The sequence below is a fragment of the Amphibalanus amphitrite genome, unplaced genomic scaffold, assembly GCF_019059575.1.
Source record: "Amphibalanus amphitrite isolate SeventyFive unplaced genomic scaffold, NRLGWU_Aamphi_draft 000541F_arrow, whole genome shotgun sequence".
Lineage (NCBI taxonomy): Eukaryota > Metazoa > Arthropoda > Thecostraca > Balanomorpha > Balanidae > Amphibalanus > Amphibalanus amphitrite.
In genome coordinates, this window is record NW_024882035.1 from 1 (window position 1) to 26,501 (window position 26,501).

The window sequence follows — 26,501 nt, forward strand, 5'->3', positions numbered from 1 at the left end:
AAAGCTTGGTTTTATAAAGCACACTCAAAGAAGTTGTAAATAAAAACACAATCTAATTATGGTTATGCAAGTATGTGTAAGAAAACAAATCATTAAGTTTATGCAAAGCAGTCCTAATTAATACATGTGCCTGCGTATATTCAGTCCCTGTATGGCCAAGAGATTGCTGTTAAAAATATGGAAACAGATAGACACTCTGGTCTACCTACAACCATTGAACGAAATGCGTGCAACTCTCCTAAGCCCTTGGCATAGCTCTCAGTAGTCAGTATCATCCTACATCAGTCCCACGCACAAGGGGGAAAAGCTCAAAAAATTGAGCGCTCAAAAAATTGAGCGGGCCCCATTATGAAGGAATAGGCGAAACGATGGTATTTTACAATGCCGTTAGCGTCACACTACGGCAAATATCGTATCCAAATAAGGTATCAATGGCAAGAGAGAGCAACAAGGTTTCTTCTCGAACACTTGCCGTGATAATTCATATCGGTGTTTTGGAAAGAAAATGCCCTAAAGACGCTCAACTTTTTGAGCGCCACTTGTCGCTCGGGACCGCGATACTCAATAAATTGAGCGCCACGACAGACGACAGTCAGCTGGCGCTCAAAAAATTGAGTGCCGGCCAGCATCTACACTCAATTTTTTGAGCGTTCTCCGTGACAGGTGAAGCAGGTACTGGCTGCCATTTCTGATGTTATGTTCGTTGAAATACGTTAAACTGAGTTGAAACAGAAATGCAGTAAGTTGAATGCTACGTGGTACCTAAACTTTTCACAAACCCATGGCATCATGTCACATTTTCCGCTAGTAGTTTTATCGGTCGCGTTTCGGATTCGGCACACCTCAAATAATTATACAGGGCTTGAATAATCCGTATGAATACTGTATTGATATTCTCTGACTGTACTGGAAGAAGGGAATACGTGAATACAGAAAGATATCCACCCACGCTTGAATATTGGAGAATTATAGCAGGAAAAACTGTATTGCCACGGTTACAACTTACAAGGCTATCGGCCGCAAACAAACAAAAATACTATACAATGTGGGTTAGATTCACAAACATCATCAAGTGTGGAACACAGAGACGAGCAAAACAACATCACATTATCGCATGCCAGCCCGACCACATTGGAACCGGGTGACCTGCGACCGGAACCTGCGTCTTGCCAGCATACATCACAAAAGCAGGAGGCAGTGTCGTACTGCTTTGATCCAAAATATGCCATATAACAAATGATATAAACGACCTAAGCTCGGACTAAGCTAATCATTATCAAATCCTTAACATGTAAAGGACGAATGGAAACATCGAGTCTCAGACCAGCAGTAGCAACCATCACAGTAGCAACATCACAAAGAACACGCGGCATTTTCAGACAGCCGTTTTGTTATCGGGCTACAGGCGGCGACGGCGTGGTTGCAGACCAGCTGCGAGGTAGCGGCGTGCGGGCAAAAGGCGCGGGCACACCTCCATGTGGCCGTGCGGACAGTGCGCGGTCGGCGTCGCATAGTGGGCGGCATCGGGCTGTCCCGGGGCCGTCGAAGCCGCACAGGTTGTCGGCGCATGTGGGCGCGCGCGGTCAGCACGGCCAGCTGCTCACCGCCAGCACAGACTGCGCAGCGTCGCCGCTCCGCCGGCCAGAACACGCAGACAACCCTTCTTGCAGTCGCACAACACGTCGCCAAACTCATTCACCTGCTCCACCATGTTGTTGATGTCACCAAGTCGTTCAAGTTGTGGCTCGTGCCGTCGAGCATGACCTGCCCGATCGGACACGGGTCAGCGGCTTCTGCTCCAGCGAAGTCTTCATCTTGGTGACGTCTTGCTGATCTCCACAAAGGCTGAGCAGATGACCTTACCCACAAGGACGGCCGACGTCCTCGCCAGCGACCGCTTGGTTGTGCAGACCTGCCAGAAAAAGAAAAGCTGTTTGGTGATCTCAAACGATTTTTTTCTTTATGCAGTGGAAAATGGAAAATATGTCATACAACAGGAACTAAAAAAAGATGCAGCCTAGGTCGTCTAAGAAATGAGTGCAACATTGATAAAATTCTTCATTGAATGAGTTCTGCAAATACTTTTGATAAAATGTGTGGTGATTATAAGGAGACCACTTTACTATAAAATTGCTCAGGATTCCCTATCTGGACCTGTCAAAAAATCCTGACTGCACACCAACAATGAGCATTAAATCCGAAACCTCTACCAGGTACCTAGGGATAATTAAATTCTGATTCATGAAAATATTTCACATCATACAAATAAAAAGCCTTTACTATATTGAAACTGAAAATGTGATGCCGATCCAGTGACCTTTGGGTCTCAAAGTATAATAATGAATAAATCTATTATAAATTTGGTGGTGACTGCCGACTGGCATCTGGCGGCCTAGACCTTCAGGCTTAAAAGTGGCCTTCCTTTTCCGTTGACTTCGATCCTCCAGATGGAAATGATATAAAGGATCATTTTTATCTTATTTCATATGAGCCAGTCAGCAAAGTGGCTATCCTGTTTCAGCATTCACACACACAATAGTTGACTGTCAGTCTGTCATGCTGTCAGTGTTGTGAAGTAACGAAGGAGTTGAGTTTTGTTGATTATAAATTGTGATGTTATGTAAAGGACTGGAAAATGAATGTGAAAACTATGGAAACATATTGGCAGAGTATTGTCACTTACTATCAGGACATATGGATAGAGAATACGCTCAAATTAATAAGAAATGCCAAATATCAAGGTACTCAATCACTGATAGCAGTGGACTACCATATGTTTTCATGTCAATTATATGAAAGTTAAGACTGAAACTACCTTTTACCTCATCCTACCTAATGAAAAATTGTGTGAAGAAAACATTCACAGCCTCTTTGAAGCACTTAGACCACTAAAAAACAAAAATTTTCACGTAAATATGTTGTGTCTCCTTCCTTCAAAACATCATATCGGATGGCGCCACTTTCGTCGACAGTTACTTATCTGCACGCAAATCGAGGAAAACGTGAATTGATTGACGTTTACGTGTTTCCAAATTTAAAATCACAGCATATTCAAACTTTTCAGTGTACCTTTTAACATAAAAGTATAACTAAAACGATAAAAACTTACCTTCAACACAAGGACGACGACGACCACACGGCCGGAGACGTCGCGACGAAATAAACAAACGGCGCCGCCAAATGAAAAATATTCTCCGATATGGGTAATGTGAAATTGAGTCGCAATCATTTTGGGTAGTATGAAAAATGCTCTTTCCAACAGAACCCTAGTAAAAAACGTGAATGGACAAAAAATAACTTTTATTTCGACATAAATATTGGCCTGTTTTTAGGTCATCCTGGTATGCCGTAAGATTTCGACCTATAAATTGGTGTTCCCCCAATCATTGAAGCTTGAGCAGTGAAAAATATGAAAGCCTAATCTGTTTTGCATCATTAGTGATTCTCCTAGGGTGTTGCCATTTCTCCCTAGGTGTTGCGAGTTGCTTTTGCAAAACGTGTTCCTGAAACGGCTCAATTTTTTGAGCCCTCAGCATTACGCCTATGGGAGCCTCTGACGTCACACGCTCAATATTTTGAGCACTCAATAATTTGAGCTTTTCCCCCTTGTGCGTGGGACTGACATGAAGTGGCCAGAATGTACCGTACCTACAACACAATAAAACATCAACATGAAATGCAAAAGTTAACTATTACATCTTTTATCAATAGTCTTACAGGATTTAATACTGATACCATACCAAAACAAAAGTTAATGAACTTGGAACAGGGAAAATCACCCTGAAATGAAATAGCTTCAGAGTTCAGCCTGGCCCCTGGGCCCATTTATTTATCTGATTGAATACAAGCTCAATCATAATCAAACAAAAACAAGTAGCGAATTTTTGAAGTATCACTTCGACGAATTGAAAATCTTGATCTGAAGCTGAAATATAAAATACTCACAAAATCCCTCTTATCTATTCCGATGACCACACCTCCAATTTACAAAACGCCCCATTGTATACACAAATCCCACATCTGTCCAATGGAATTCAGATCTTGCGATTTAGTTACATTAGTGGCGCAGTCGGTGATTCATTACGAAACTTTAATTTAGCAGCTGCTTCTTTAGAGCGGCTAGTTTCCCACACGCGATATACGTATCGCTCTGATGAAACTGTGAACCAGCCTTTTGCTTTTATCCGTTTGTTCGTTTCACATTTCTTTTGCCTTGCAACCAATTTTCTTCACTTGTAGCGTGGCATTAACCGTAGCAATACCCGAAACCTATGAAAATGCACAAGTCGACCTACGACCCTTATGTGAAGAAATCTGCGGATTGTGTGGTGCAAACCTGTAAGAATCTTGTATCTGTAAGAATCTTACCTTACCGTACCTTACCTTAGTTGGTCATCGGGTTATAAGGCCACTCGGCCTATGGGTCCCGCTCGTATCGAGTATCTTGGTACAAACAATGATACTGTAACCTTGCAATCTATTCCACACGGACACAAGTTAGACAAATATGCACACAACTACTACAACAGCATGAACCGGCGCCAGAACGACTTCTGAGGATGGAATGCCTGTGGACGCTCCAAGTTTCGGTACCACCGCCACTGAACGCACCTTTTTAGCTGATAGGATAAGGACTAAAGAAGCGACCTACGCAGATGATGAGCTGCAGTCGACGTGGCGGAAACCGTACCGGTTTGAGCTGCGCCCGGCTCCTGCTCAGCGAACTGCCCACAGGAGCCGTAACATTGCTCTCAAAAACGAAGAAAATCACAGCACACGGGCCAAACAAAAAAATGAGCAATCCAAAGAATGCATGACAGTACAGGATAGTGCCGTCAACCGTCCACTCCAACTGGGAACACAGTCCGTGTGACGCATATTACAAGACGCGAGACGAAAAAATAATATCGCCCCGGGAATCTGGAGCACGGTGGCCGGATGTGAAACGCATCACAACTATCACCCTCCACCCGCGAATCTCGAGCGGAGACAAACACATGACGTATTCGCGTCGACACCAATCTGCCGAGTCAACATTGCGGTTTAGTCCTACAAGAAATATGAGAAGTGCTCAGCTGTACATACATATAATCTCTGTACACTGTTACCGCGACTGCCTTTCGGAGTCAGTCAGTCATTTTGATCAGTGAGTCACGGAACTGGCCTAGCCTCGCCCTCGGTGGAACGCCCTAGTCCCAGCTCCCGTTGAGATACGGTATGACCGGTGAGAGAGGGGACTATCTCGCCAGCCAGCCAAACTGACGCACGACCCTGACTTCAGTCACAGACGCGAAGGGAGACTTGAGCTAAGAAACGACATGAGTAAATATTAAAGCGGGGGGAGCTCACATACCAGACACGCAACAGAAAAACCACACAGACAGGGACTTTCAGACATTTGCAAGCCGTCCTAACCGAAGAGCGCTTCAATACCGAACTCATGAAAGGAATACGGGATAAACTGTCAACGGTATCGGAACCAATACGGCACAAAAAAGACGAACTCGTATTGCAGCGTTCCGTTCCAGTCCGACTAGTCCCTTCCGGACAGCCCTGCCGGCTTGTCTCCTCCTGCTGCGGTTACGGCCGGAGTGTGCCGGTGCCCGGTATGGTTTCTGCTCAGCGTGGCCCAATGGAAGCTCCGCCCGCCCGTCAGCGGCCGGCCCCGGCGGCGACGACAGCGCGCGGCGGGCCGGCCGGCCACCCCCGTCACTTGCCCCCCACCAGTGCCTCGTCCATCAGCTCGTCGTCGATGACGCACGGCGAGGCGGCCGACGAGTGGGGCGACACCAGACTGGAGAACTGGTGCGGCGACGCCACCGGCGCCGGGCTCTTCACGATGTGGATCTGTACGGACGGCGAGGGAGGGAACGAGGCGCGCGGCACGGGTGGCGGCCGCGGCGGCGGCGGCGGGCGCGGCTCGCCGCCCAGCTCCGACCCCATGTCTCCGGAGTCGGCCGAGGAGGCGGTGCGCGCGCCGGCCGGCGGCCATAGGTCCGCCCCGCCGCCGGACGGAGCGCTCGGCTCTGCCGGCGCCGGACGCTCGATCTTGCGGATCTCTAGCGACTTGGGCAGCGGCGGCAGGTCGCCGCCCACCGCCAGCTCGGCGGCCGTCTTGTCCGAGCGGTGCTTGTCGCTGCGAGGCCGCACTCCGCTCGCCGACTCGGGGCGCTTCATCATCTTGGCCGACAGGCTCTTCTGCAGATCGCTGAGTGTGCTGGAAGACGAGTGTTTGCCGTCGCCACTCGATTGCTTCGGGAACACGAACGTCTTCTTGGAGGCGGGCCCGCTGGCGACGCCTGGTTTTAAACCAGATGGAGAGTTCCTCTCTCCGTCTTTTGAGCTCGGCGCTCTGCTGCCGCTGCTGGGGCTGGACGAAGACGACCGAGACTTGGTCTTATTGATCGTGAGCTTGATCCCCTCCGAGGACGGTTTAACGGTAAACTCTGTCCTTCGTCCGTCCTTTCCTACGCCCTCCTTGCCGGCCTCTTCGGCCGTGGCCAGAGTATTGTTCAGTTTGCTAATGACATCGTTCAACAAACCGGTCTTCCGAGATCGTCCAGGCGACTTTGACTCGGACGACGCTGATGATCGATCCCCACTGCCGCCGCCGCTGCCACCACCGCCGCCACTACCGGCCGGAGACGGGGCCGACCGCGAGCTGGAGCCGCCCTCTCCCTCTCGCTCCGGCCGCGGCCGATGTGACTTGGCCCTGTCCTTGCTGCTCTTGTCGCGGCTCTTCCCCGACGATCCGCTGCTCCGGAACGACGACTGGTGTGACGGAGACGGCGAGCGGAGCGACGACAGGCTCGGCTTTCCCGAGCTGGGCGGCTTGGGTGACGAGCCGTGCTTCGGACTGGCGCTGGGATGCTTCGGTGACGATGAGTGCTTCGGGGAGACGGTCAGATGGCCGTGCTTGGATGATGATGACGATGACGATGACGATGACGATTTTGATTTTGGCACTGGACTGGATGATTTCCCCGATGACGACCCGTGAGATTTGTTCGGAGAGCTGCCGGCGCTCGATGAGTGTTTCTTGGCCGGCGGAGAGGCCCCCTGTTTCATGGCCATCGGCTTGCCGCCACCCTCACGCCCACGCTCTCGTTCCCGCTCGCGGCCCGGCGTCGTACGGCCGCCGGGGGACTCGTCCCGGCGCCGCTTCTTGTCCGATCGCTCCTTGTCTTTGCGCTCCTTTTTACGCTCGTCCGGTCGGCTGTTCGGTATCGGGGTGATTGTCAGCGAGGGCGGAATATTGGGCTGACCGCCGCCGGGAAACGAGAACAGATCAGTGCGCTTGTCGGCGGCGCGCGGGGAAGGCTCGTCGGCCGGCCGGCGCGCCCGCTCCCGCTCCAGCTGCCGCACGGTGGCCTCGATACCCTCCATTTCTGACTGCGGCGCTGGTGGCGGCGGCGGCGGCGGGGGAGGCTGAGGACTTTCGGCACGGCCGGCAGACGGCAGCCGCGGTCTCTCGGCCGGGGACGGCGCCGACAGCGGCGACGGCGTGGGCGCCGGACTCGGCGTGGCCACGGCCGCCGGCGTGCTGGCCGCGCTGGGGCCGCCAGAGGCCGGCGCAGAGGACGCCGCCGTGGTGGCGGCCGGCGCGGCGGCGCTAGCGGTGGCCGTGGCCGTGGTGCCCGGCCACAGGCCCTGCATCTGGTTCAGCCCGAACGGCGGGTACGTGGAAAACCCCAGCGACGACCCGGAGTCGGCGGCCGCGTCGGTCCCTCGTTTGACGTCGGACGTGTCCCCGGGCGGGTCGGTGGCGCCGGCAGAGGACACGGCCGGGCCCGGCTTGGCGTCCCGTCGGCCGGCGGCCGCTCCGCGCAGACGCTTCATTAGGGCGCGCATGGTGACGGGGATGGAGAGACACCTGGCGGCGAGGGGCGGGAGTCGTGAGATTACTACTCCGTGCCGACCACAGTGTGCTGTGCAAAACAGGAGGTAAGTTAAATTACAACGTGGATGACTGGGCGGCCGTATCAGGAATAACAATGAAGCAGAAAAATAGCGCCAACATGGGAACCACATTGCTCTTAAATGAAGGTGATCACGAAGAGTATCCCGAGAAACAGCAATTAAATATTCTGATAGAAGATGCCTAAATTCCATCGCATAAGTTCGTAGAAAACTGATTACCCCCCAGTTGATGGAATATTAAAATAAACAAAATACCATAATGCACCTACACCCAAACCACTAAAATTGATGTTAAAAAAGCGGAAATTACCAAAGAATGCGCACATATTCAGAAGCCAAGCTATTCATTTCGTAACAGCTGGTCTTATCGCCCCTCCCTGCCATCTGTGTGGTGACTTACTTTTGCAGGACGGCGGTCGCCTGGTCAAAGTCGCTGTGTGTGGCCGTGTGTAGACGGCAGCGAGGCGAGCTGGACAGGTCGACTTCGAGTGTGGCCAGCGCATCCTCCTGTGGGTGCTCGAACGATATGGAGAGCCGCGAGCCGCCCATGGCGGTGAGCTCCATACAGACAGCGCCCTCCGTCACTGGGAGGGACAGACACACACGTCAGCTGCATACACACGGCGCCCTCCGTCACTGGGAGGGACATACACACACATCACTGCTCCATACAGACGGCGCCCTCCGTCACTGGGAGGAGCAGACATCAGTCAGAGCAGTCACTGCGAGGGACATACACACACGTCCGCTGCATCAGACGGCGCCCTCCGTCACTGAGAGGGGCAGACATCAGACACTGGGAGGAGCAGTCACACGTCAGCTCCATAGGTACAGACGGCGCCCTCCGTCACTGCGAGGAACAGACATCAATCAGTACCGTAACTGGTAGGAGCACACACACACACGTCCGCTCCATACAAACGGCGCCCTGCGTCAGTGACTGCGGGAGGGGACATACACTGTCAGTACCGACAATGAGAAGGAACTCAGTGGTTTGAAATTGTACCTCCAGCGCTGACGAAGAATAAGACATTCAAATCCAAGCAGCACATTACAAGTACGAGTATATCAGTAAATCCACCACAATAGCTGCAAACGGAATAAGGTGAAAAGGCAACGACAAAACATCACCCAAACCTCAGCATGTCTTCATTTTCAGTGTCACGCCATTTACTATTTGACCCCCTCCCCCTTCCCACCCCGGGTTCCCAACTGCCGGCCGGCCTGACATTCTGTCCGGTACCTTTGGGCGTCTGCGTGCGCACGCAGCTGGCCACCAGCGTGTTGAAGAGCGCCTGGGCGCGCAGCACGGTGAGCAGCGGCGGCACGTGCGCCGGGTGGGTGAAGGGCACGGCGTCCACCACGGCGCCCACCAGCTCGGCGCCGCCCTCCATGTAGTAGCAGTGCAGCGCGTCCGGCAGTTGCTGCGGCACACGGGGAAACGGAGTCAGGGTGTCAGTGATAAACCATGTTACGAATGAAAACCGATTCGAGTCATGCAGCAAAGCGGAAGTAAATATGAATGGGAGGTAAGTTCATAGGCGGCGGAACGGGGAGGGCACCGAGGCACCGTGCCCCCTTCGATTTTGTTACTTTAACATTAGCCCCAAGGCCGTATATAGATTAGCCCTATGGGCGTTGCATGGAAAGAATGCGACCAAAAGTCGGCAGTGCCCCCCTTTAATTGAAGGCATGGAAGGTGTTCCGCCGCTACTGGGTAAGTTCCTCTGTAATTCAAAAATATCATTTACATGCGTCGAGCATTCTGGAACAATGGATTACAATGCCAGGCTGTCGTTTGACGCTCTCCAAAGGGGCTGACCACTCACCACATAGAGTGGCTGGTCGGGCCGCCCCTCCATCTTGCCGTCCGAGCTGACGCGGGCGATCAGAGAGAGCAGACTCTGTGCAACGGGCGCCTCCGTCGGCCGGATACTGGTGATCTGAGAGATGACACATAAAACACATTATATTACGCACAGACGTAGACAGTGCGGAGTACTGGCGACGGCGAGTCAGCGGACGGGCATACGGAGTCATTACACGGTAGACACTTACACAGGACGTACTGCAGACGATCTAACGGCCACGAAAACACACCGTGCCTACCTCGGTTATTTTATCCAGCGTTTCAGCGGACATGGCCATCTTCTCGGAGAGTTTGAGTACGAAGGTGGCCGGCAGAGTGCAGCTGTTTGAGCTGCTCAGCTGAGAGTAGACCGGCACACTGCAACCAATCACAGTGTTAGACTGGGGAGTGAGGATGACGGTATACTGGAGCCCATCACTTGGGGGCTAATTAATTGGGGCGCGTCGATTACGAGGTCAGTTGCTCTGGAGCCTAGCAGACACTGTTCACGATTATACCCACGAAACACCACAAAGAAACGTCAGAGAATTATCGAACGATACCACTCAAAGTTAGCATCCATGTAAATCCTAACACACAGTATCGATCTTCTACCATTAAGTGCCAATCTGGAAGCAGGGAGTACAAGTTCCACTGATACCGTCACAAAAGAAGTTTACTCTGCAAATCAATGCTTTTTTTCTGCGCAAGCCAACTTCCCTCTCTAGCCTCTCTTCGATCCCCCCACCCAGTCCCCAGCACGCACCTCTTTCCGTCCGGCCTCTCCTCTACGCTGATGAGCCCGGTGGTCTGCAACTTGTGCGCGGTCGAGCTCTGCAGACACACCTCGGCCCAGAGCCCCAGTCCGCGCGAGGTGACTGTTTCCACGGTGAGGGGCAGCAACTGGCGACTCTCCACGTCCAGTAAGTGGTACGGCGTCACCATGTACGTCAGACGCATCGGGTGGCCTGTGCAGGGGCAACATGTGCGTCAATACTGGCCTGGACAGAAGGAAAGGGGTCAGGGAGAGATTTAATGGAATCGGGAGACTGACAGGATTGGCATGATACATAGGGTATTAGTGCATCGATTGGGGCTGGGGAGGCAGCCCGATATTCGCCCAAATTAGGATTGCATATCAAGCGAGTAGAGGGCACTCACCATAAATCCACGCGGCCACCCCGCAGCATCGCACTTAAAACATTTCTTTACAAGGCGCTGACGGATACACACAACATTCTCGCTGAGGGGTCTAGGACTGTATGAAAGAGAAAATAAAATAACGACCTTCAAGCATTTTCCGAAAGAACCTCGACATTTAACCCTCGCCCCGTTCCCCTGTGGTTTTTCCTGAATAGCAGGAAAACGGCGGCGCGCAGCGCCGCCAAATTTTCAGTACCTTCCCGGGCATCAATTTGACACCTTCACACCAAATTTCAAGGCTTAGGTCACCTTAGGTCAGGAGTTATTGAGGTCAAACTGAGGTCATGTTCGAGCAAAAAATGAGCAAAAAAACATGCAATCTTGAAACGCTCACCAAATCTACAGTTATCAAGCAATTTCAAAGTTCTTTATATGGTCTAGTAGACAAAAAGCGGCGCTACAAAACTGCTATCTCGGATTTTCAAAATTTTGGGTTTTTGACCCCCAAAAAATCCAAAAATTGATTTTTTTAGAAAAACTAAAAAAAATCCAAAATTTTTCCGAATTTCGAAAAAACCCGAATACATGTGATAGTCCCTGCGCTCTTCTATATACATACCAAATTTCAGATCGATATCTCGTTTTTTGGCCAAGTTATAGCGAAAAACCTGTTCAAAAATGATGACGTCAAATTTTTGAACTCAATTTTTAGCGATTCTAGACCACGTACGGCAAAACAAAGACCACCATTGAACTCCCCGTGACAAGCTGCATCCATTCGATACCCATTTTATGCAAAAATATTAACTTTGAAATTTGACCTAATTTGACCTGACCTTGACCTGACCTTGACCAAAACGTGACCTAAGCTGGCCCCAAAGGCTGCCTGACCCACATAATCGCATTTGTCATGTAAAATGGACCATAAAACATGTATCACACGACACTTTCATATTGTGACCCCCCCGTGACCTGACCTCTGTGACCTGACCTGGTATCAGTGACCTCAAATAGCAAAATATGTGTTTGAAGAACATTTGCCCATCGATGATTTTCAATGAAATGCATTTTACTCGATTTTACAACGCATTCCTTGAAATGCCTGTAAACGGTGAAAATTGGACCTTTGACCTGACCTGTGACGTCATCGGTTTGACCTAGGTCAATAAAATTGGGTCACAAGGTAGTTCCCTGATAGGGCTATCCAACACCGTTTGCCGCTTGTCGCTAGGTTGCGTGGTTCTCGAGATCTTAGGGGGGGGGGGGGCAAAATGGCCCCCCCCCCCCCAACGGGGCGCGTTGCTCGGCAGAGCCCAACGGGGCGCGGGTTAAAATCCTGAAAAGAGAACAAAAAATAAAGTATTAACAGCAGCTGCTGATAGCAGAGTTAGGTTTCGTTTTCACTAAAAAAAAATAACCCTTTTCCCCTCGAGCCACACCCCATCCGCGTGAGTCACCACATTCCCATCAGAGACCCGGGTCCCGCCCGTCTCACCCACCGAGTCTGCGCAGCTGCACGATGCCCACCGGCCCTCGGTGGACCAGCGAGCGCGGGTCGGGGATGGAGGTGGCCTGAATGGCCGCCAGGCGCGACAGGTCCTCCTCCATGGCACGCAGCGCCGGGTAGGCGCGCATCTTCAGCTTGCGGTCGGCGTTGAGTTTGTAGAGCGCCAGCAGGCCCTCTAGGTGGGCGGTGAACTCGGCAAAGTCGCCGGCGGTGAGGCATTTCACCAGCTCCGGGCACGGCTGGAGGGACGGGAGGGCGGTCAACTGACAGCTGTTACGTCTTGTGGTGATACTTTTAATTGGAAGATGCATTGGAAAGAGCCTGACACACCTGAGCTAGGCGTCTTAAGTTCACAGCACCATCAGTCAATGGGATAAGGACGGCAACGTTTGACGTAGGCTTCAACTTATGGTCCGCGCATTATTTCAGCACGATAGAAGATAGGAGGGTCGAGACAATACATACATCCAATACCAATACCATACCAGTAATTACTACACGGATGCGTGTCAGTTTATCGCTTTCCGATGACCATCATATTTCCAAAAATACTCCGCAGCTCCAGATCAACAACACACAACATACAACGGCCCGCTTTTCAAGTCGTTTCAGTCACCCTGAGTTCACCACGTTTTCTAGCCGTTCCGTCTCTGTCAGCTGAGGGGTCTCACCTGGGGAGACACGGCCTGATCAGTTCACTGAGGGGTCTCACCTGGGATGACACGGCCTGATCAGTTCATTGAGGGGTCTCACCTGGGGCGGCGTGACCTGATCAGTTCACTGAGGGGTCTCACCTGGGGAGACATGGCCTGATCAGTTCACTGAGGGGTCTCACCTGGGGAGACACGGCCTGATCAGTTCACTGAGGGGTCTCACCTGGGATGACACGGCCTGATCAGTTCATTGAGGGGTCTCACCTGGGGCGGCGTGACCTGATCAGTTCACTGAGGGGTCTCACCTGGGGAGACACGGCCTGATCAGTTCACTGAGGGGTCTCACCTGGGATGACACGGCCTGATCAGTTCATTGAGGGGTCTCACCTGGGGCGGCGTGACCTGATCAGTTCACTGAGGGGTCTCACCTGGGGAGACATGGCCTGATCAGTTCACTGAGGGGTCTCACCTGGGATGACACGGCCTGATCAGTTCACTGAGGGGTCTCACCTGGGGCGGCGTGGCCTGATCAGTTCACTGAGGGGTCTCACCTGGGGCGGCGTGACCTGATCAGTTCACTGAGGGGTCTCACCTGGGAGACATGGCCTGATCAGTTCACTGAGGGGTCTCACCTGGGGAGACACGGCCTGATCAGTTCACTGAGGGGTCTCACCTGGGGCGGTGTGGCCTGATCTGGCTGATGCTGGATCTTCACCTCGCGCACCTGACCGGACGGCGAGTGAAGCTCCAGCTCCACATAGAACATGTCACACTCGATGAAACACCCCTGGCCGCTGCTGCCCAGACGGAACTTGATCCTGCCGCGGCGCGCCGAGAGCGGCGTCAGTGGGGAGTACGATTTACCGTAAATAATGGCAATATTTGCAGTACTCTACAGAATATTGAGCAAATACATTCCGAAATCAGCAAATTCTTGAGACCTCTAACGGAAAATGCTATTAGCAGTAGGGTTGTGGCTTCTAAATTAAGATACGTTCTGCATCTAGCTCCAAATTAATGCCTGAAACGCATCAACCGATTGAAGAGTACATATACCAGGTCATCCCTGACTGGATGGCATCTACATGGCGTTTTCCGGCCGGACACCCACCCGAGTTGTTTGGCGACGCTCTCCAGGCGATCTAGCATGCCCTGCAGGCTGTGAAACTTGACCTTGCCCTGCAGCTGGTCCAGACACTTTTGGAGCTGCGCCCTGTCGGCGCTGTCCACTGTCTGACGCTTGTCCTGCGGTGGCCGCACGGGGAAGGGGTCAAACGCATCCAGTCACACCAAGACCGAATACATAAACTGTGGGCTATGGGCGATTCAAAGGAGTCATACCATGAGTGAAGATCGTACCTTGAGTAGCAGCATTGCAGCCCAATAAGACTGGTGACTGGGTACTCCTTCCAAACATCCAGCTGCTTACCATTAGTGCCAGGCGGAGATTTTTAGAGCTCTCCTGGAGAGTTCTTATGTTGGAGGACTTGGCTCGCAGCTTCTCCATCAGCATCTCCACCTTCCATCCTGCTTTATCTTCCATTTCTGCTACGTGTTGTTGGCGAATTTACACCGTGACCTGGAAAACGAACGAATCAACAATATTAGAGCTCAGAGTAAGTTAGGCTAGTTATTTTAGGTCATAGTCAGTGCCTGTATCAACTCTTCAAGTACCGTCCTAATTAGCCATCCAATTCCTCATTGTCATTGATAATTTCCCTCGGCTCCTTCAGAGTTCAGGCTTCAATCTACCAAGACCAAGAACTTTGGGCGACTTTGGATTTTGGAATAAAAATGACAGCAGCCAGTGATTCCTTCTGAAAATCAAACTTGAACTGGCTTTAGCCTTTAGGTCAACAGTACCAAAGTGAAGTGAAATTACATGCAATGTACGGCTCTCGCAGGTTTAAGCGTTAGTTAGGTTTTGCCTGTTTACATTTACCGCTATATCTCAGAAACTTATCCTGTATCCATCCATGATGAAGCAATTTTAGAGGATCATGGCAGGCATGTGTACGAATAAATCGATCGCATCTTCAACCCTTATAAGCTTAAGACGAAGAAGATATAGCCGGAAATTTATTTAATTCTAAATGGGCAAAACCATGGATTAGGGTATCTCTTATCCATGGCAAAACCTACCGCTAAAACCCGCGAGACCAAGACCTGCACGGTATATGTCAAGTTTACGTCCTAAGCACATATCAATGATAATTGTTTCACATTCCTACGTATTTTGACGTGCTGAATCCAAAAATCATACTTACATGTCTCGCAAGAACAAAATTATCACCAATACACTAAGCAATTACACCTTCCCACAACACACGATCAAAACAAATCGAGAGGAAATTGAAAGTGTCCAGCCTTGCCATTTGTGAAAAATATTTTGTCCTTTTTTAATGTCGAGAAATAAAAACATTCAATATATTATAAAAATAAATAGGAAATATGTAAAAAATATTTATTTAAAAAGAAATATTATTATTAGAAATAGAATAGCAAAACAACAAAGGGGAAATGTTGGGAACCGGGGTTATTGGCTGGGGGGGGGGGAGGAAAGGAAAATCCTGAGAACTGGGGGGCGATTACTTGTGCAAAGTTGGCCAAAATCAAGAATGATATCTAACAGTTGCTATTCAACTGTGAATAATGACGTCATAATATTTCTCGCGGCGAAGCAGCGCAGTGCCGAAGGCAATGCCTTAGGAGAGATTACAGGCAAGAGTAAATCAAATATTTTTAGGTTAAGTGGTTATGTATCTGGCTTCAGGCCGAAGGCCTGAAGCCTGATGCATGACCACTTAACCTAAAAATATTTGATTTACTCTTGCCTGCAATCTATTCCTGCAAGCAACTTTTTCCTTATCCCCGGTAGGCAAAAATCAGTAGGTTAGGTTAGGTTAGGTTAGGTTAGGTTAGGTTAGGTTAGGTTAGGTTAGGTTAGGTTAGGTTAGGTTAGGTTAGGTTAGGTTAGGTCAAGTCAGGTAAGGTTAGGTTAGGTAACAATTAGATTTGAGGCAAGAACCCCGATTCGTAAAATTTCCCAAATATTGTAACCATTCTTATCGTATTTTTCTCCATCCCCTCCCCACAAACCCCGGTTCCCGACATTTCCCTATGACGTCATTTTCATTTTTTCTCTCCCCCACCCATGAACCCCGATCCAAGGCCATCTATAGAAGGTACAGTCACTCCCCCGCCGACCAATCAGAGACAGATCCTGAGTGACGTCACCCCTGATGCTCGCAAGGGGTACTCCATTCCTTTACAACGTAAAAATGACTAACTTCATTTGAAGATTATTGATGGCACTCTACACATACCGCTCAACCGTTGATGGCAATCGAAAGCTCAACCAATTTTTCAGCGACAAAAAAGAGTAGCAATATGCTAAGAAATGGCCGGTTTTTAAGATATAGACGATTTAAAAACCCTCTGCAGCAGCAGGAAAGCAACGTAAAAACGCATCGAGCTTATATTTTTACTATGAATAAATCATTTTTCAGTTAGTTTTTAGATATGGTATAGATTTAAGCTACAACTTTATTACAATATTTTCATTACTTGAAACTTTATTTCAAAAAAGTATTTTCAAAAATGGCAGCTGTTGGTAAGTAGCTTGGGAGCGATTGTGGCGCACCGCGCCATTAATTGTCCTGAGGCCCCCTTATGATGTCATCAAAAGTGGAGTGACATGGGCCTGCCCCGATCCCCAACATTTCCCTGTTTTTCTAACCCTCCCCACCCAATAACCCCGGTTCCCAACATTTCCCCTTTGTTGTTTTGCTATTCTATTTCTAATAATAATATTTCTTTTTAAATAAATATTTTTTACATATTTCCTATCTATTTTTATAATATATTGAATGTTTTTATTTCTCGACATTAAAAAAAGACAAAATATTTTTCACAAATGGCAACGCTGGACACTTTCAATTTCCTCTCGATTTGTTTTGATTGTGTGTTGTGGGAAGGTGTAATTGCTTAGTGTGTTGGTGATAATTTTGTTCTTGCGAGACATGTAAGTATGATTTTTGGATTCAGCATGTCAAAATATGTAAGATTATGAAAGAAATATCATTGAAATGTGCTTAGGACGTAAACTTGACATTTACCGACCTGCACTTTGGCATTAACCATTTTGATTAATTCGTTAAAAGCTAGTTCGTGTGATAGAAGGGATCAATATTTACCCATATTTACCTTCCTAGAATATCTTTTTTATTGCTAAGTGATACCTGGCAAACACACTACAACAGTTAACAAATAAAAAAATTAATTCTAAAAATCCACATGCACGCTCTCTCCGCCGTGCCAGTGGAGAACGCCAGGCCCATGTCGTCCCCTATCTCTCTGCGTGTCCACTAACACGAATGACGTCACGCATGTGGGCGGAGCTATGGGCGGAGCCTAACGCACGCGGCAGTCCAAGCCGCCATATTTGAATTTATATTTTAATAGAATCTTGCCGATATTTTGGGTGAAGTCAATTTATATGAATAGCTTGGTGACAGTTTAGCTATACGAATAATAATTTATTATGGATGTGCGTATATTCAGCTTGGAATTGCAATTAAAGTTCCGCACCGCATAGATTCGAACTCGGGACCTTTGGAATACTGCGCGGGCACGCTAACCACTACACTACCGCAACCGCGCGGCGGCCGGCGGCAGGGAGGCTGCGGAGACAAGGGGGGACATTTTACGCTTTTGTGAAAAAAGCAAAAGATTTAGCGAAAAACACGTAATAGATAACTTGCAGAAAATTGTCTGCTCTTTCAGATACGATACTTGAGTTTGATATATCTTGTGCAGACTTCATTCTACAGTGCTTCGAAAATCGCTCATTTACATGGGGATTGAACGGGGCTTCGAGACTTGACTCCAAATGACGTCACGAGCTGACGTCACGAAAAGGTAGAATCGCCGGACGACCCTACCTGGTATATAGGGCCTTGGAGAACGCGGCGAAAGGGACACGAAGGGCGCCGATGCTCGTCTTATCACGACGTAAACAGATGAATATGGTAGCATTATTGCTTCATATTTTGACGAAGGAATAATTATATTTCTGCATGACATTTTATATTTTATGACATAACATTTTCTAATATTTTTTGTTACACAATGTCGGACTATAATTATCTTTCATAATAAAATTTGAATGAAGATTTACAGATTTTACTCGTAATGCGATTTCTTCTTAACACTAATTGAAGTTTTTACCTGAAGGGATGAAATATTGGCACTCTTTTTTTCACTATTGTGAGTTCAAGGTCATTCACTCCCGTGTTGTTTTCGTTGTTTTCAAATCCTCATTTCAGTTCGTGACCCAAGTCGGTGGGGGATTCTCGCGCAACGTTCCTGGGTAATCTAGCAGTCTGTTTGCAGGTGTGCTCCAGTAGACAGTTGGTGTTTTCACCAGTGTTCATGCTGAATGGTTTGCGACCATTTCAGTTTGTAAAGGCCCCCGACTACTTGAACTGGAACTGTAACATCATGATCATGATCACTACTCCATGTCAGCCCGCTGTGACGTGGACGAGTACCTACCTAGGTCCTGGACATTTAGCAGCTGAAGTGGTGCTTTTTTCTTTTACAGAATGGATCTGCAGTTTGGGGCTCTACTTCTGCTGTTAACATGTATGTATCTTCAATATTCTACTTCCTAGTTCCTGTTAGCCCCCGATTCCGAACCGACCGCGTGGGACGCCGACCTCGGCTTCTCAAGTCTCGCTGTCCCAGTCCCGGTCCCGAGCATAGTGCCCATTTTTGGATGCCAACTGCCAATCACTGACAGCATGATTTGCTACTAGTCTACTTCAAATGTGAAAAAATAAAGCTTATGAGCACTCATTTTGACATTTATACCCGTGCCTTGGTCTTGCCTGTGAAGTGTGAACACTGGCTCCTCCATAATATTCTATCGGTTGAGACTTGAGGTGTTGTCTTGTTTCTGTGTTGATACAAGTGTTATCTTTATTCTTCAGCGAAACATTAATGGGTAGGGCAGCGTTTCCTCCTTCGTCTCGCAAGCGTAATTCAAGTTAAGACTTTCGTCAGTTTGTGCGTCGGCCTGGCCCAGCCCGGTCGCTTCTGCTCCCCATATGACAGTGAGAGTCATATGTTGGGCCGGCCTTGGTTATTCGCTACTGATATTAGACCTTAACCCCCGACGTTCCGGGACTACGATCGGGCGTCAGAGGTCACTGTCTGCACGAGCTTTGCTTTGCCGGCTCTGGCTTGGTCAGTAATCCATAAATTCAAGATATTTGAGCCTTACAAATTAGTCTCGTTTCCCGGACCAGAAGCACCTAAATCCACGAGTGCAGTGCCCGACCGACTGCCGAGTGTTCTATCTACCTCTGTCTTCACCCTTTGCTCATTTGAGTCATGATTCATCAGAAATTCTCGTTGAGGGAAGGGCTTTTGCGACGGAATCTGCAAATTTCCAGTCATGGTTTGCCCAGGAGAGTTGAATCGACGATTATTTATTTCGCACCTTGTTGACGGTGGGTATGATGCAGGTGCCGCCGGCTACTCTCCGGGCGACCCGCCGAAGCCGATGCCGGACCGCTACATCACCTCCGGCATCCTGCACCTGCCGTACGCCGAGCTGCACGAGCCCTTCTCGGCCTGGGTGGACCTGAAGGCCGACAATAGCCGACTCGACTACTACAACGGTGAGATGAGGAGCATGCCGTGCTGGTGCAGAGTTAATGGAGGGAGTAGTTGGGCTCCATCATCTGCTATTTATCGATCTCGATGAAAACACGCACGGGTTACAGGTATCTTGCAATCTTTCTTATGAAATCTACGTTTGATTCAGTTAGCAATGAGCTGGAACATGTTGGTAATGCCTGACATAACCAGCACAAATAATTCACACGGCACGTCTTGCAGGCGTCATGAAGACCTATCAGATGGGCGGCAAGGACGGGGGTAGCTCGTTCAAAATCATGCCTGTCACCGTTGATGGCAAGGTCTATAACAAGATGATGTGTTTCAAGGTAAGCACTCCTTTCAGTTTTCTACACCGTACTTACGTAAGTTATATGTGCTGTTTCTCATCATAATTGCGTCTCCTGCAGCAATCCTGATAGCATGTGTCTGTGTTACACGGAGAAACTTTGAACGTTTTATTCGCCGAAAGTACTGAGTTACGGGGTCGTTTCAGATTTTGACGATTCTCGGCTCTTGATTTCCTGCTCGCTTTCATCTTACTACTATGCTATTGCGTAGCTGATATCCTTCACTCTCTCCGGACTCGGCACGATCGGTGTTACAGCTCCCGCTCTGCTGTGGCGGCCGTCCCACCCCACTGACCTGCTGTTCCCTCAGACCCCCGGTAGTGTCGAGGCGCCCATGCACGCGCAGCCGATGGTGCCCAACGTGGCCAACTTCAGCTTCGTCCGGCGCGAGAAGTTCTCCGGCCGTATGTGCGACAAGTTCACAATGGAGGAGGATGTGGGCCAGAAGCACAACCTCTACTCCCTGTGGACGACCACCGAGGTGAGCCCGGTCACCGCGGCCGGCCCAATGACCTGATATGGTGCCGACCTGACATGACCTGACCTGACCTGATCCGGGACGGCTGCCACCTGGCGTTCACAAACCGGTCTTACACCTGACCTGACCTGGTGTTTGCGATCAGGGCAGCTACCTTTCCGGTGTTTACGGCCTGATCTGACCTGCCTTGACCAGCTGACGTGGCGCCTAACGCAAGGGCATCTACGTACTACCGAATGTACGCGACCTGACCCGACCTGCCCTGCCTTGCCCTGCCCTGCCCTGCCATACCCTGACCTGGCCTGGTGCTGACCGCCAGGGCGGCTACCACCCGGTACTGTACGAGATGAAGGGCTACGACAGCCTGCTGGGCTCCCACTTTGACCATTACATCGTGCAGTACACCACGTTCGTGGCGGCCACGCCGTCCAAGGCCGACATCAGCCCGCCCGGTGAGTGCCGCCCGGAGTCGAGAGCTGGCCGGTGTGCGCTGACATCTGACCTACTGTGTCGAATGTGTTGCAATACGTTTTTTTACGTGGAATGAAATTCGATGAAATTCGTCTGTCCGATGCCTGGTGAGGATATGCGATATTTTAACGATTAGTTGATATGCTTGCATGGTTTTTGGCCCGCATCCGTGTCTGTCTGCTTCGGTTATGAATCCTACCTGAAATGGACCCTTGTAGTCTAACCAAAATAATTTCATCGTTTGTAAAATACTTCTGGAGCACGTCAGTGTCCGCCATTCCCTTTAGCTCCGACCTGCTGACCGCTAACGGGGCATGTTCCGTGCGGCGCCGCAGATCCGACCAAGTGCAGCGGCTGGAACCCGGGCGCCGGCGAGCACAACTACCTGATGAACCCGATGCGCGAGTTCATCCACAACGACGACTCGCACGTGGAGGAGAGTTTCGCGGCGTTCAAGGCGCGCCACGGCCGCCAGTATGAGGACGACAAGGAGCACACGCAGAGAAAGAACCACTTCCGCCACAACATGAGGTGAGAACAGAACATAAATCTACATCGACTTCGTTGAGCATTTGAACCGGTATTTTCATATCACAATATTTTGATTGCCGATGACGAACGGTTTCTGCTTGTTCAGATACATCCACTCGAAGAACCGCTCCGGGCAGAAGTTCCGGCTGGCGGCCAACCATTTCACCGACCGGTCCGATTCCGAGATGCACCAGATGAGGGGCTACCGCTACAACAGCGGGTAGGTCAAGGGGGAGGGCTCACTGCTACCGCTACAACAGCGGGTGGGTCGGGGGGGGGGGCTACCGCTACAATAGCGGGTAGGTCGAGGGGGAGGGGTCATTGCTACCGTTTCAACCAGCGGGTAGATCAGGGGGGGGGGGGGGGGGAGAGGCCACTGCTACCGCTACAACAGCGAGTAGGTCAAAGAAGAAGCTTCCGCTACAACTACAGTCTACAACAGCGGGTAGGTTTGACGGGGGAGTGCCATTGCTACTGCTACAGGGGCGGGTAGGTGCTCGCTGTCGCAGCCGGGGGGTGGGGGGGGGAGGGCTGCAGTGGAGAAATTGGGCTTACATGTATAGCTCGTCCATGGACTGCGTCACCCTGGGGCATTGGAACTTGTGTACTGAACCTTGATACCCTGGGGATGTCCCATGCGCGACGGCTGAGACGGAACAGGATGGGATGGTTTAGGTTATCGGCTCTAGAGAATTCTGAGGGCACAGCGGACAAAGGCTGGCAGGGGGCTGGGGTTGCGACTTTGGACGAGACTCGAGAGCCGAGTCTTATTTGTGTGTGCGTTTGTGTGTGAGGGGGGGGGGAAGGAGAGAGGGGCATCTGCTGAGATATGCTGGATCTGTGGAGGGAGTGGGGCGGGGGGAGGTGCGGCTCTGCGGAAAAGTGCCGGCTCAAGCTGGGGACGGACGGACTGTGACCCCGCATGGATGAGCCTGTCGGTCGTATTTTGTTTGCCGAAGCCAGGGGTCGGTGAACTGGACGCACGTGAGCCGTGTTTTTGTTAGGACAGCCCCGGGTGTCAGGCACCAGAAAATCTGTGGTGATATGCGATTTATGCTGCTAGTCTCAGATTAATCTGCTCACGCTACATCAGCATTTAGTTAGAGTTGATGAGCATAAGCCTTTTCGTAGATAATCTAGGTTTTGCGCTTTTTTTCGTGGCCGATAGGTTTGCCGGCTTCGAAAGATACTAAATGGGCAAGGTACAATGCTGAAATTGCGGAAAACATCCCCATTGGTATGTAACATGTCCCTTATAGGTATGTATATCAATTGCATTTGTGTCGAATCTCGTGATCATCTGTTTCGTTCGCTCAAATAATCTAAATGCATAAAACCTGCGTATTTTGTTTTCATATGTTAACGTAAAATTGAGCTTTGATGAATGAATCTATAGGCGGCGGAACGGGGAGGGCACCGGGGCACCGTGCCCCTTTGATTTTGGCATTTTAACATTAGCCCTATGGGCGTTGCATGGAAAGAATGGGACCAAAAGTCGGCAGTGCCCCCCCCCCCCCTTAATTGAAGGTGTTCCGCCGCTACTGAATGAATCGTGTCATTTTTTTCACAAATCGGAAATATTTTATCCAACTTGATGCTTAGTGTAGACTTGTAGTCATTTAACCCCGTCCTGCCTTGTTGGGCTCGCTAGGTTTACGTGAGCCCGGCTCTCGGTCGGCCGACCGAGATTGTTACATGCAGTCGGCCTGCCCCTGGCGCCGGGCTGACGGCGGTGCATTGAGTCCCCGTCTCTGCTGACTGGGCAGAGGCCTGGCAGACCTCCCCCGTCTGTTTACGTGATGTGGTGCAGGCCGACCCGACCTCCCCCGTTCGCCAGCCCGCGGTGGGGGGGGGGAGGGGAGGGGTATATAACACGACGCGGTCATGCTGATCACATGACACGGTGGCAGCGGGGAAAGAGAGAGGAAGGGAGGGATAGAGAGCTGAGAGAGGGGAAATGGGGAGGGGGAGGGGATAAGTGGAGTGGGATGAAATTCTGTCGGTGGGTGTGGGTAAATGCTGATAAACTTGCTAGAATTTATTGGAGCGGAATAACAAAAAAAAAACTCATTAATCCCGTACCATACTTTGGTTGTTGTTATGCTTCTTGGCTTAACGAAAAAAGAATACCAAACGATGCAGTTGCGCCAGGAATATATCACCCCACGCGCTCGATTACTGCGGGCCCTGCCGATACCCCGCCCGCCGCCGTGCCGCGCGGTGTATGTACGCAGTGCAGTTACCGGACCCCGGCGCACCGTGTATGAGAGCTGACCGTGTGTGCCATGTTTCCAGACACCGCGGCAGCCTCAAGTTTCCGTACCGGGACACTAGGATCCCCGACAACGTCACAGACTGGGACTGGAGGCTACGCGGCGCAGTCACCCCTGTCAAAGGTAACGCATCGGTGTATTTCATGCAGGGTATGTCTATTGCGATGAAGTCGCGCCTTTTTGTATCGATTTGCGGCCCTGGTGGCGCAGTTGGTAAGGCGTCAGCCCGCGGTGCGGGAGGTTCCGGGTTCGATCCCCGGTGCCGCCCGATCCGCGGGCGTCGTCCCCAGCTGTGTCACCAGGAGTGGGGTGGGCTCCCACATTAGCCCGTAGCCCAGGGGAGAGGGGCCCCTTCCTGTAAATGGGCATACCCTGTAAATGGGCATACCGGCCCGTTGGAAGGATGACGAATAAAAAAAAGAAGAAGATATAAGCCAGCTGGCTAATCGAGGAATGTCTTTTTCTAGATGCGGTATCAGAGTTGTGCTCAGGGTTGTTTGTATCGTTTGCGTCGAAATAAGCCTGCTTTCGTGTCGACTGACAGTCCCACCAGCGATTGGTATTTTGCTGACATGACTACCTTCGTCCGGTCCGCTTCTGACTTTTCTGACTGATCGTGGGTGACTCCTGTACCTACATCACAGAGCAGAGGAGCATACACGCCTGACTCCCGCCCCGCGCCCACCCTCAGATCAGAGTGTGTGCGGCTCGTGCTGGAGTTTCGGCACCACGGGCGCCGTCGAGAGCGGGTACTTCCTGCACTCGAGCCGGCTGGTGCGGCTCTCACAGCAGGCGCTAATCGACTGCAGCTGGGGACAGGGCAACAACGGCTGTGACGGCGGCGAGGACACCAACTCGTACAAGTCAGTGGCGACGCCGGGCCGGGGCGGAGCGGGATTTACAGACGTCCCTAGGAGTTTGATATGGTGTGCCGCCGGGCTGCCCACCGACGAGGAGCATGTTCTCAGGAGTCGATAGATTGTGTACGCAGTCGAGACGTGCGCTAGCTACTCGTATTCATGTATCATACAAATTATGCGAAAGAAAGAATATTTTGTTATTGTATCTCCTTACAATAGCAGCCTTTGTTTTGGAGCTTACCCTGCTCGTCGTCACTTTGTCCGATGTGCCAACGTTTCCGTGACACCCGTCCTCCTCTGGTTCCAGGTGGATTCTGAAGCACGGCCTGCCTACCGAGGACAGCTACGGACCGTACCTGGGCTCGGACGCCTTCTGCCACGTCAATGAGTCACAGGTGAGCCTGCCTCGCGCAGACATCAGCTAGCCGAGGTGCAAGCATGACTTTCAGGGCCCTCTGGATTAATGGATAGAGGGCTTGGAAGGATGAGACAGAATAATGACCTGTAGCTTGAGTTCAGAAGAGCGAAAGGCGGAAAATACAGAAGCAGAACTTGCATGTTTTTCGTTTAAAGCTGACTGCCTCGTTTGCTCACCTTTACGATTTTTGCGATCTTTGTGCGATTGACGATTTTTTGCGTCCAAGTCCAAACTATTTCAAAGCAATATGCATGTGCGTAAATTGAAGCCAGTGTAGTTTTTGCCGCTGTGTCTTATCAGTGCACCATCCCATGTTCTCACGAAATGTCCTGTTCCCCGCGCACCAGGCTGGAGCGGTTCGTATCAAGGGCCACACTGACGTACCGCCGGGTAGCGTCCATGCGGCCAAGTACGCGCTGTGGAGGCACGGCCCGCTGTCGGTGGCCATCGACGCAGCGCACCGCTCCTTCGTGTTCTACGCCAACGGGGTCTACTACGAGCCAGAGTGTGGTGAGCTAGCGTGGGGGATTCCACTACCGGTGTGAAGTAAAATACCACTACGGGTGGAGTAAACCACGAACGGGGTGGGGTAATCCACTATCAGGGATGATTCACCACTCAAGTACTGACTTGTAAAACTTGTTTTTGTAAAACCTTTTTGCCTATCCTGACTGCCTCTTGTCGTGTTTTAGGCAACAGCGTCAACAACCTGGATCACGCGGTGCTGGCGGTCGGTTTCGGCATTCTGGACGGCGAGCCATACTGGCTGGTGAAGAACTCGTGGTCCACCTACTGGGGTAACGCCGGCTACGTCCTCATGTCGATGAAGGACAACAACTGCGGCGTGGCCACGGCCGCCACCTACGTCAACTTCTGATCGCGAGCACAGCCAGCCGCTCACGGACGCGCTGATTGGCTGGTGGCGCCGTCTGCCGGCCCGTGATTGGTCAGTCCGCCGCAGCCCGGCTGTCGCCACTGGGGTGTCCGGGGACCCTTGGGAGGTGAGTGGCGCCTCACTCGCGCGGTGCCTTTGTCCTCAGTGACGGGAGATGGGTCGAAAGTCCATGTATAAGCGTATGCCAGGTGCGAAATAGCGTTACTCCATTGGTGGCCAATGAGGAAATAAGCCGCCTCATGCTACTCAATGATGTATTTTACAATATGGTGTATGTACCCAACTTATATTGCAGATGTAGCTCGTGTTAAAACCGCTACTGTTTAGTGCCTTGGGAATTAGGTGCCAACACATCAGGGTCTTTCACAAGGACATATACTCAAGGGCATTTCTCCTATTGTAGCGTGCCACGGTGTGTTTATGGATTATTGATTTTGCGTTATAAAACGAATACAGTGTTTGACACTAA

The 26,501-nt window shown here is 50.7% G+C and overlaps 2 protein-coding genes across 7 annotated transcripts; one reads left to right on the forward strand and one right to left on the reverse strand.

Annotated features, from left to right (window-relative positions):
- Positions 1-4,462: 4,462 nt before the first annotated feature.
- On the reverse strand, positions 4,463-17,405 carry LOC122393548 (mediator of RNA polymerase II transcription subunit 1-like). 3 transcript variants are annotated; one of them, XM_043389716.1, is made up of 11 exons: positions 17,279-17,405; positions 14,502-14,651; positions 14,184-14,317; positions 13,746-13,890; positions 12,412-12,658; positions 10,536-10,737; positions 10,030-10,147; positions 9,750-9,863; positions 9,164-9,344; positions 8,321-8,504; positions 4,463-7,873 (listed from the first exon to the last, which is right to left on the reverse strand). In XM_043389716.1, the coding sequence occupies exons 2-11, from the start codon at positions 14,613-14,615 to the stop codon at positions 5,710-5,712; spliced, it is 3,603 nt and encodes a 1,200-aa protein (XP_043245651.1). In that variant the 5' UTR covers positions 14,616-14,651; positions 17,279-17,405; the 3' UTR covers positions 4,463-5,709. The 3 variants fall into 3 exon arrangements, with proteins under 3 accessions (XP_043245651.1, XP_043245652.1, XP_043245650.1); XM_043389717.1 differs by having other exon boundaries at positions 17,269-17,383; XM_043389715.1 differs by lacking the exon at positions 17,279-17,405 and adding an exon at positions 15,340-15,553.
- On the forward strand, positions 15,605-26,501 carry LOC122393549 (digestive cysteine proteinase 2-like). Of its 4 annotated transcripts, none has more exons than XM_043389722.1 (13): positions 15,605-15,799; positions 18,678-18,718; positions 19,603-19,758; positions 19,979-20,085; positions 20,417-20,587; positions 20,904-21,036; positions 21,391-21,586; positions 21,693-21,806; positions 23,882-23,982; positions 24,551-24,722; positions 25,027-25,114; positions 25,485-25,647; positions 25,830-26,501. In XM_043389722.1, exons 2-13 carry the CDS (start codon positions 18,679-18,681, stop codon positions 26,012-26,014), a joined length of 1,626 nt encoding a protein of 541 aa, XP_043245657.1. In that variant the 5' UTR covers positions 15,605-15,799; position 18,678; the 3' UTR covers positions 26,015-26,501. The 4 variants fall into 4 exon arrangements, with proteins under 4 accessions (XP_043245657.1, XP_043245654.1, XP_043245653.1 ...); XM_043389719.1 differs by lacking the exon at positions 15,605-15,799 and adding an exon at positions 16,762-17,096; XM_043389718.1 differs by lacking the exon at positions 15,605-15,799 and adding an exon at positions 18,341-18,443.